Here is an 11,986-nt window from a genome sequence, read left to right as displayed (position 1 = left end):
ATTCAGTAAATGGTGTTGGTAAAACTGGCTGACCACATGCAGAAGATTAAACAAGACCTCTACCTATCACCATACATAAAAATTAACTCTAAATGAATCAAAAACCTAAACGTAAAACCTCAATCTATAAGAGCCTTAGAAAAATGCAGAAGACATCCTTATGGAAGTTGGAACTGGCAACCAATTCCTGCCAAAACCCCAAATACCCGTGCCATGAGATAAGATAGACAAGTAGGAGTTCATCAAACTGAAAAGCATCGGCAAAGCAAAAGAAGCCCTCAAGAGAAAGGGGAGACAGCCCACAGACTGGGAAAAATATATTTGCCAACTGTATATCTGACAAAGGCCTAAGATACAGGATCTACAAGGAACTCAAACGTGCTGAAAGGAAAAAAAACAAACAGCCCCATTACAAAGTGGGCAGAAGATTTGAATACACATTTCTCAAAAGAAGACATACAAGCAGCCAACAGATACCTGAAAAAATGCTCAGCCTCACTAGTCATCAAAGAAATGCAATTAAAAGTACACCGAGATACCACCTAACTCCAGTTAGGATGGCCGTCATCAATAACTCAAAAAACAACAGATGCTAGAGGGATGTGGGGAAAAAGGAACACTTGTTGGTGGGAGTTTACAACCTCTGTGAAAAACAGTTTGGTGACTCCCAAAAGATCTAAAATTTGATCTTCCATACAACCCCACAATCCCACTTCTGGTAATATACCTGGAGGAACTCAAATCACTCTATGAAAAAGATACCTATACATGCATGTTTATTGCAGCGCTATTCACAGTAGCAAAAACATGGAACCAACTGTGCTGCCCATCAAAAGAGGACTAGATTTTTTTAAATGTGATATATATACACAATGGGATATTATGCAGTCATAAAAAAGGACAAAATTATGAACTTCGCAGCAACTTCGATAGACTTAGAGTTTAATATACTGAATGACCTATCACAGAAGCAAAGAGCTGAGTACCATATGTCCTCACTCATAAGCGGACCTTGAACAATTATCATAATATGTAAGAAAGGGATTGGCAGTAGTGGGAAACTGCCAGGTTGGGGGGAGCATACCTTATCAATAAGGGTACCTTATCTCAAACCAGGTGAAGTGGGGACCAAAGTGAGGCTCAAACTTTACCTACACAATGACCATTTGTATACATAACACTGAATTGTACCTCACATCTTTAAAATAACAGCATATGTAAAAAATTTTTGATGTTTGTATTCTTAATTTTTAAAATTTGCATCAGAATCTTTTCTTGTAACTTTTATTTCTGTGCTGAAATATTCTATTTTTAAAATTTATTTTTTATAATTTATTTTTAAGGAAGTTAATGATTACTTCTTGATTTTTTTTTTTTTTTTGATGGCTACTTTAAATCCTTGTTAGAAAAGTTCACAACATCTGATTCCTTTTAGTGTTGGCATGTATTGTCTTTTCTCATTCAAGTTATGTTTTTCTGATTCTTGGAATGACAATTGATTTTTATTGTATCATGGACATTTTGGATATCATACTTTGAGATTCTGGACCATGTTTGAACCTTTTTTTTAGCTGACAGTCCTCTTGTTGAGGAGTAGCTGAAACTGCCAGGTGAGTATGTTTAGCTTCCTGCTGGGCCCCACTGGCACAAATCTGCCAAAAGTGGGGAGCTAACTTGCACTGCCTCCTTCCAGATGAGTGAGGTAGAAGTCAGCCTTCCCTATGCCCTGTTGACTCCTTTCTAATGAAGGTGGAGTACTGCCTTCCTTGGAACCTTGCCTCTCAGTAAGCTTTGCTTCCTGTGGGGACCCACTGCGGTAGGGAAGAGGAAAATGGATCTAATTTACACTTTATTGCAGGGTAGAGGTGAAAGCTGAGCTACCATGTGGGCCCCCACTCTCATGGTGCCTGGGCAAGGGAAGGAGGAACAAAGTCCTGACTAGCCCCACCTCACACTATCTCCTTAAGTCTTGTTACTGCCAGATGACATGGAAGCTCATTTCCCTCACAGGATCCCCCTGACTCTACACTGGCATTAGGATTGGAAAGAGGATGGGGCAAAGACTTGTTCTCTAATTGACTCCATTGAAACCTGGGGAAAGAAGAGGGTACATTTTTTCGTTGGTGTTTGTCTAGAATAGGGCAAGTAGTAGTGCTAAAAGGTGTTCTGTTCTGTTAATGCCATCTTCTTCCTAGTTCCTTGGCTGGGAGGAACAGGCTTTTCTTACAGTGGTTTTGTTTGTTTGTTTGTCTTTGGCTTAAGTCTGGTTGTTTTTGTTTGAGGTTTCTGCAGCATTCCATGCATACATCCATGTGGAATGTATGGAAGTGACAAGGAAACCCAGGGACTCACTGCTATGTTATTCCTCAAACCCCAAAGTCCCTAGGCAGTGCATCTTAATTTGTTCTACCTTTCATAGTCAGCCTGTGCTTGTTTGCTTTACTAATTCCAGGAGTTTTTAAGCAGTAAGAGGGAGGGTCTGGGAGGATGGAGCTACTTCACCATCAAGGGAACCAAAAGTCTAAGCCATCAAACATTTAAAAATATGTATTCAATTTCTTATTTTGTGCCTGCAACTTGGTGCATACAAATTGCCTATCATATTCAGATGTGGAAACCTCTATATTTACTTTGAAAAGAAAGGGTTTGTTAGAAAGGAATATGTCTAAGACAAAAAAAAGTCCCCGAGTGATAAAGTGTTGGCCAGGTACCCTTTGTATTGTTATGTGCCGGCCCATCGCCCCTCCCTCCCCTAGCAGTGCCCAGCCACTGCTGATCCCTCCCTTGTGTTAATGTGATTAATGCTCAGGTTTCACTTATGTGTAAGTTTTTCTTAAATAACCCTTCATTCTGATCCTTAATAGAAAATACATCCCTTAAAAGAAGTCAAACTGTTAAGAGGACATTTGTGACCTTCATCTTTTGCCTAACTTTATGTGCCCCCATTACATCCTCTTTAAAACCAGGATTGGTTGGGTGCAGTGGCTCAAGCCTATAATCCCAGCACTCTGGAAGGCCGAGGTGAGGGGACTGCCTGAGCCCAGAGGTTCGAGACTAGCCTGGGCAACTTGGCGAGACCTCATCTCTACAATAAATCAAAAAATTAGCTGGGCATGGTAGTGTATGCCTGTAGTTTTGGCTACTTGGAAGGCTGAAGTGGAAGGATCATCTGAGCCCAGCAGGTTGATGCTGTGGTGACCATAAGCATGAGTGCCAATACACTCCAACCTGGGCAACAGAGTGAGACTCCAACTCAAAAAAAAAAAAAAGGATTGAAGAAAAAAACTCAATAGGGTTATTATGATGATTATTATTTGTAAATCACTGAGAACAGTGCCTAGAACATAATAAACAAACAGGTATTGTTAACTACTATTTCCAATACTGTTTATGCCGCTGCTGCTACTACTACTACTCTTTAGATCTTCTAACACTCCAATAATGCAAATACAAAAGGAAGAAATCAGAGTGGAATTACAAATCTTTTAGTAAAACAGGTCAGATTCTATTTGCCAAACTGGATCATGAGTGTCAAGGCACTGACATAGATATGGTGAGTATAGGATGTGTAAAAGTCCACTGAAGTTGTAGCAGGATCTGGCCTAGGCATTTCTAACATAAAAATTCAATCACTTAAATCAGGCAGAAGGATTCTACAGATTAGTACCAGGATTCAAAGCTAGCAAAGTCAGTGATTCAAGTAAGGAGAAAAGCTTCATTCAGCCATCCATTTATTATTAATTTTTAATCAATTATTTTAAATTTGTAATTGACATAATAAGTGTACATATTCATGGGATACTGTGTATATTTCAATGTATGTGTACATTGTATAATGGTCAAATCAGAATACTTACCATATTCATAACTTTAAATATTTTTCACTTCTTTGTGGTGACAACATTCAAAATCTTCTCTTCTAGCTATCTTGAAATATATACAACATTGTTATTTGCTGTGGTCACCTTACTGTGCAATAAAACACCAGAAAGTATTATTTCTGTCTAATTATAACTATGTATCCATTGACTAATTCCTCCGGATTCCTCCCTTCCCTCTACCGTCCTCAACCTCATAGCCACAAGCTATTTATAATATATTATTTTTTTTCTTTCCTTTATTTCAAATATACATTTATACTTACTATGTCCAGGAACTGCGTGAAATTAGATAACATGGGGAAAGAGGAAAAAACTTTGTAGCTGTCTATATGAAAATTTCGGCATTGTCAAGAAAGCGAACATTGACTTTGTAAGTATGCATACATTGAGTATTGTTAAGAAAATGCACAGGGTTTAACAGGGAGAATAACTGGTGTACACAATTTATCCTGGAACTTCAAGAAGGCTTTATAGATGATGTAAAAAAACACTTTGGTTGATATGCATGTAGCATAAGTAGACATTACCCAGGTGAAGGGGAAAATGCATTTCAGGTGTGGTACTGTACACATGAGGGTCTTGAGACATCAAGAAAAATAAAACACTTAAGAATTTGAAAAAGAGCATTTTTCATTATAAATGCCATCACCATCAAAGCACTGAAAAAACATACCTCAAAATAATAAGAGTGTCTATCACAAACTTACAGCCAACATCATACTCAATGGGCAGAAGTTGGAAATATTCCCTCTAAGAACAAAACAAGGATGTCCACTCTCACCACCCCTGCTTAACATAGCACTGGAAATCCTAGCCAGAGCAATCAGGCAAGAGAAAGAAATAAAAGATGTCCAAACAGAAGAAGAAATTAAATTATTTCTCTTTGCAGACGATGTGATTCTATACCTAGAAAATCCTAAAGATTTCACCAAAAGACTTCTTGAGCTGATAAGCGACTTCAGTAAAATCTCAGAATGCAAAATTAGTGTTAAAAAATCAATAGCATTTGTAGACACCAACAGCATTCACACCAAGAACCAAATCAAGAACACGGGCCATTTACAATAGCCACAGAAAATAAAATAAAATACCTAGAATACACCTACCTGTAGGGGTCTTTGAACAAAAGAGGTTCAAAGACCCCTACAAAGAGAACTACAAAACACTGGGAAAGAAATCAAAGATGGCACAAAAGATGGAAAATATTTCATGCTTATGGATGGAAAGAATTAATACTGTTTAAATATCTATACTACCCAAAACAATCTACAGCTTCAGCACAATCCTTATTAAACTACCAGCATCATTTTTCACAAATCTAGGGTAAAAAAAATCTTGAATTCATATGGAAGCAAAAGAAAGCCTGAATACCCAACGCAATTTTCAGTAAAAACAAAAAAGCAGAAGGTGTCACACTCCCAGTCTTCAAACTTTATTACAAGTACATACAGTAACCAAAACAGCATGGTACTGGTACAAAAATAGGCACACAGACCACTGGAACAGAATAAAAAACCCAGAAATAAAGCCACTAACCTACAACAAATTCATCTTTGATAAAGCTGAAAAAAACAAACATTGAGAAAAGGACACTCTATTCAATAAATGGTGCTGGAAAAATTGGTTAACCATGAGCAAAAGAATGAAAATGGACCCCTTCCTTTCGTCAGATATAAAAATTAACAACTCAAGGTGGATTGAATATTTGTATGTAAAACTACAAACTATAAAAATTATATTAGAAAGCCTAGGAAATTCTCCTCTGGATGTTGTCCTAGGCAACAAATTTATGATCAAGTCCTCCAAAACAAATGTAATAAAAACCAAAATTGGCAAGGAGAACCTAAACTAAATAGTTTCTGCAAGCAACGGAAACTATCAACAGAATGTACAACCTACAGAATGAGTGAAAATATTTCAAACTATGCATCTAACAAAAGCCTAATATCCAGAATTGATAAGGAATGTAAATGAGTCAAAAGGAAAAAAACAAATAACCCTGTTAAAAAGTGGACAAGGGACATGAATAGATACTTATCAAAAAGAAACCACACAACCAGTCAATACACATATTTTTAAATGCTCAATATCACTGATAATCAGAGAAATGCAAATCAAAACCAAAATAAGATATTATCTCATACCAGTCAGAATGGCTATTATAAAAAAATCAAAAAACTACAAATGTTAGCGAGACTGTAGAAAAAAGGGAATGCTCATACTCTGTAAGCTAGTTTAGCTTTTGTGGAAAGCAGCTTAGAACTTTCTAAAAGAATTAAAAGTAGATTTACCAATCAACCCAGCAATTCCACTACTGAGTACATACCCCCAAAAGCTTACATCATTCTACCAAAACCCACACTCACATGTTTATCACAGCACCATTCACAACAGCAAAAACAAGGAACCAACTTGGTGTTCAACAATGGTGGAGTGGATAAAGAAAATGTGATACATATATACCATGGAATACTATGTAGTCATAAGGAAGAATAAAATTATGCCTTTTGCAACAATGTGGATTCAGCTGTAGGCCATTATTCTAAGTGAACTAACACAGAAATAGAAAACAGAATACCACATATTCTCACTTATAAGTGAGAACTAAACACTGTGTATGCATAGACATAAAGACTGGAACAACAGACACTGGGGACTTAAAGTTGGGAATGATGGAAGAGGGTAAAGGTTGAAAAACTACCCATTGGGTACCATGCACAGCATTTGGAGGATGGGCTTAATAGAAGCCCAAACCTCACCATCAGTACACCCATGCAACAAACCTGCACATGTATCCCTTGAAAATTAAAATTAAAAAAAATTAGAGATGATCAAATGATTAGTTTCTATAGTTTGTGTGCTTAGGGCTGAGATGAGAGGAAGAATAGCAAGAGTTGAAAAAAAAGTCTAGGGCCTTATTTGGGACGTTGTATGCCAAGTTAAAAATTGTTGCCTTTATTTTAATATTTTTGGAGAATTTAACTAAGGAACTAATCTATTTAAATTTATGGTCATGGTTGGTGTATAAAGGATTGGAAGAGAATGAAAAACAAACTGGAAAGTTGATTAGGGTTTATTATTCAAGGTTCTCCAGAGAAACAGACTCAGTAGCATTTGTGTGTATACGCACACACTTACACACACACACACACACACACACACACACACACATATATATGTGTATATATGTATATATATATACACACACACATACACATATGAGGTTAAACAGGTAGGTCCATGAGCCATCCTAGAAAATGTGCCACATAGCACATCGCTAAATATCACCATGGTTATCTTCAAAGTACTCCCTTTGGGAAGCTATGCATCAACACCAGCGTCTCATCCACCTGTCAACACAATTTTGGAACTCTTTTTCTGGAATGGCTATCAGAGCTGTCATTGCATTAACCGTGATGTTCTAAATGTCATCAAATGTCTTCCTTTCAATATTTCCTTTATCTTTTGGTTTAAAAAAAAAGTCGTTGGGGGCCAGATCAGGTGAGTAGGGAGAGTGTTCCAATACAGTTATCTGTAGTGTTGCCAATGTAAGGGCACAATGGCAAGTTTGCTAACTTAATTGTCATACCTCAACCAACAATGGCAATAGTTCTGATGGCCATTCCAGAAAAAGAGTCCCAAAACTGCTTTGATGGGTGTCTAGGTGCTGGTGTCAGTGCGTAGCTTCCCAAGGGGAGTACTTTGAAGGTGACCATAGCGATACTCACCAATGAGGTATGTAGCACTTTTCTAGGATGGCTTATGAACCTAACTGTCAGACCTCATATATATATATATATGTATATGTATATGTATATGTATATGTATATGTATATATATTATATACATATATATATGTATATGTATATGTATATGTATATATATTATATACGTATATATAATTATGTATATGTGTATATAATTTTGTATATATTTATATGTTTGGGAGGGAAGAGAGATTAAGAATTAGCCTCATATGATGATTGCGGTAGCTAACACATCCTCAATCCACAGGGCAGGTGAGCAGATGGAAAAGTCCAGCAAAATTTGTTTTTGCAATCTTGAATCCAAAGACCTCAGTTTTTTCTCTTAAGGTCTTCAACTAATTAGTAAAGATCAATTCATATTACAAAAGATAATATGCTTCAGTCAAAGTCTACTTATTTAAATGTCAATCACATCTTAAAAATACCTTTGCAGTAAGTGCTCGAGTGATGTTTGACCAAACAATTGGGCTTCACAGAATACCTAAGTTCACACATAAAATTAACCATCTCGGGAGTATTATAGTAAAATAAACATAAGAGGTAGTAGTTTGAAATAAAAATGCTGACATTGAAGATGTTGATAAGTGGTATATAAATATTAGACTCAGAATGTGTAAGACTTTGTGATAGGATGTAGGAGTATAGAGGAAGAAAGATTAAAAAATTACTCTCAGGCTTCTGAATCAATATATTAATTGAATGATGATGCCTCTTATTGGAGGAGAGCAAGTTGGGTGTAGAGGCAAAGATGGGGAAAGAGAAATAAATGAGATGGTCATTGGTATAGAGGAAAACTAAGATTCTCAGGGATGAAACAGTCCAGTTCTCTCAAGCATCCTTAGTAGATTGTGAATCTGACCATGGACAAGTCACTCCAAAATGTTATTCCATTCAGACCCTAAGGAGTTCAGGAACACTGTCCCTGCAAAGGAAGTCACCTCTTTTGGCCTGACTGAGAAATTCACAGGTTAGTCAGTGGCATCTCACCCTTTATTTTTCTGGTGACTTGTATATCCATGGCCAGAGTCAGAACACAGACCATAATTTTATGAGTCCACAAAGCCCACACCCAACAGATAACCTTACAGCAAGAAAAATGTCACAGCAATTTTATTTTCTGGTGCCACTTTGTCATTTCCTCTCAGAATGAACTAACTCTAGTTATCACACACATTTCAGGATAAGCTGTTGTTGAAAATGGACATAGTCTTAATGATTTGGAAGGACAGCAACCCCAACTTATAATAAAAAAACTACTTTAACAGAAGGTATCATACTCCCAGACTTTAAACTTTATTATAAAGCTGCAATAACCAAAGCAGCCTGGTATTGGTACAAGAACAGGTACATAGACCGATGGAACAGGATATAGATTCCGGAAGCAAACCCTTAATTTCTCAACCAATTCATCTTCAACAAAGCCTCTACCACCAGTCACTGGGGAGAGAAGAATCTATTCAGTAAATTGTGCTGGGAAAACTGAATGACCACATGCACAACATTAAAACAAGACCCCTACCTATCACCATGCACAAAAATCAACTCTAAATGGATCAAAAACCTAAACATAAAATCTCAAACTGTAAGAATCTTAGAAAACACAGGAGACACCTTTATGGAAATTGGACCTGGCAACCAATTCCTGATCAAAACCCTAAGTTCCCATGCCATAAGAGATAAGATAGACAAATGGGACTTCATCAAACTGACAAGCTTCTACAAAGTCAAAGAAATGATCAAGAGAGCAGAGACATCCCTCAGACTGGGAAAAAATATTTGTCAACTGTGTGTCTGACAAAGGCCTAACATCTAGGCTCTACAAGGAACTCAAATGTGCCACACACACAAAAAAAACCCAAAACAAAACAAACACCCCATTACAAAGTGGGCTAAAGATATGAATAGACACTTCTCAAAAGAAGACATACGAGCAGCCAAAAGATACATGAAAAAATGCTCAGCTTTACTAATCATCAAAGAAATGCAAATTAAAACTACACTGAGATATCACCTAACTCCAGTCAGGATGGCCATCATCAATAACTCAAAAAACAACAGATGCTGGAGAGGACGTGGGGAAAGGGAAACACGTCTACACTATTGGTGGGAGTGTAAACTCATACAACCTCTGTGGAAAACAGTTTGGTGATTCCTAAGAGATCTAAAAATCGATCTTCCATACGACCCTGCAGTTCCCCTACTGGGAATATACCAGGAGGAACTCAAATCACTCTATGAAAAAGATACCTTCACACATATGTTTATTACAGCATTGTTCACAATAACAAAAACATGGAACCAACCATGCTGCCCATCAAAAGAGAACTGGATTTTAAAATGTGGTACATATATATGATGGACTATTATGTAGCCATAAAGAAGGACAAAGTGATGAACTTCACAGCAACTTGGATGGACTTAGAATCTATAATACTGAGTTATCTATCATGGAAACAAGGAACTGAGCATCACATGTTCTCACTCATAAGCAGATCTTGAACAATTATAATACTATAAGAAAAGGATTGACAGTAGTAGGAATCTGCAGGAGGAGGGAGACACACCTCATCAACAAGGGTACCTGCATAATGTATACTTAACCCTGAATTGTGCCCCACATCTTTAAAATAAATTTTAAAAATTTTTTTAAATGTTAAAAACTACTTTTGAAAAATAAATATGAATATGACTTTAAAACAACACAAAGTCTAGCTGATTCTAAACCCGGGGAAGTGAGGACCAGTTGGAGGCCCAAACTTCACCTGCACAAAGTTTACTTGTATACCTAATCCTGACTTGTACCCCACATCTTTATAATAAAATAAAGTTTAAAAATGTAAAAAAATAAAGTGATAAATACAAAAAAAATTTCAGCCATATTTTTATGTGAATCGATTGTTTTCCTTAATTATATATATATATAACTTAATTTTATTAAAGATAACTAATTATGGATCTCTTATTTACTATTTGATATCTGAAATTTTACTTCCTGCATATGCTAAAAATCTCCACATTGCCTAATTATAGAAGGACAGATATATTTCAACCACACTCAACTTTGTTTTATTATTATATCTATGGGATGTTATTTTATCAAATCCTATAAAAACAGTCATCACTAAATTAATATTTTTCTACCAAGCTCTCTCTTCAGAGCCCCCTTAATCTCCTTATTCCTGAGACTATAGATGAGAGGGTTCAACATGGGAATCACCACCATGTAGAACACAGACACCACCTTGTTTTGGTCCGTTGAGTTGCTGGAACTGGGCATCACATAAATGAATGTAATGGTCCCATAGAACAAGGTGACCACAGTGAGGTGGGAGGTGCAGGTGGAGAAGGCCTTGTGCCGCCCCTCGGTGGAGCGCATCTTCAGGATGGTGATGAGGATGGAGATGTAGGAAATGGCTATGACAAACACAGTGGCCACAACAATAGAGCCAGCAGAAAATGAGGAAACAACTGTGAGGACACTGGCATCAGAACAGGAAAGTTCAATTAAAGGAGCAAAATCACAGAAAAAATGATTGATTTGATTTGGTCCACAGAAGAATAAGGAAAAGAACAATATAGTATAGGACATCCCATTGAGAAAACCAGCTATGTGAGCAACCACAAGTAACTGGACACAGAGTTGTGTGGTCATTTTGGTTGAATAAAGCAGCGGGTTGCAGATTGCCACAAAGCGGTCATATGCCATGATGGCCAAAATGAAGCATTCAACTGTTGCAAAGAAAGCACCTGAACTCAGCTGGATAGCACATCCAAGGTAGGAGATTGCGTTTCTCTCCACCAGAAAGTTTACAAGCATGTTGGGTGTGACAGAAGAGGAATAGCCCATGTCAACAAAAGCCAATTGGCTCAGTAAAAAGTACATAGGATGATGGAGCTGAGAAGAAATTCTGATAAGAATGATTGTGCTGAGATTGCCAAATATAGTCACTAGGTAGATGCATAGGATAATAAAGAAGAAGATGACTTGAAGAATTGGATCATCTGTTAAGCCTAATAAAATGAACTCTGTCACAGCAGTGTGGTTCCCATCCTCCAAGAAATCCATGAGACAATGTAGCTGCTCCAAAACAAACCTGTGATGAAAACAATACATTGAAGTAGATAAAATTTGATGGTTTCAGTTTCATTAACATATACATGGTAGTTAATGTGAATAAATATATAATTCAAGGAAAGTTTGGACTAAAAAGTATGCAAGAATTTTTCATATTTCTAACTAAAATATTGTTATAGTAGTAGTATATAGTAGTTTGAAATATCAATGTTATATAGTAGTTTGAAATATCAAACTATGTAAAATGTCATATGATTAATATT

At 36.7% G+C, this 11,986-nt stretch overlaps 1 protein-coding gene across 1 annotated transcript; it reads right to left on the bottom strand.

Moving 5' to 3' along the window:
* Positions 1-10,769: 10,769 nt before the first annotated feature.
* Positions 10,770-11,714, bottom strand: LOC103269978 (olfactory receptor 478). Its single transcript, XM_008067528.1, has one exon. It carries the CDS (start codon positions 11,712-11,714, stop codon positions 10,770-10,772), a length of 945 nt encoding a protein of 314 aa, XP_008065719.1.
* Positions 11,715-11,986: the final 272 nt, after the last annotated feature.

This window comes from Carlito syrichta, unplaced genomic scaffold (assembly GCF_000164805.1).
Source record: "Carlito syrichta isolate Samal-C Ts95f unplaced genomic scaffold, Tarsius_syrichta-2.0.1 Scaffold309682, whole genome shotgun sequence".
Classification (NCBI taxonomy): domain Eukaryota; kingdom Metazoa; phylum Chordata; class Mammalia; order Primates; family Tarsiidae; genus Carlito; species Carlito syrichta.
The sequence above is the reverse complement of the archived record's forward strand: the minus strand, read 5'-3'. Positions and strand labels throughout refer to the sequence as shown.

What these genes read in the sequence shown, in the direction of transcription:
- LOC103269978 (XM_008067528.1), bottom strand. Translation starts at nt 11,714, where the DNA reads ATGGATTTCTTGGAGGATGGGAACCACACTGCTGTGACAGAGTTCATT.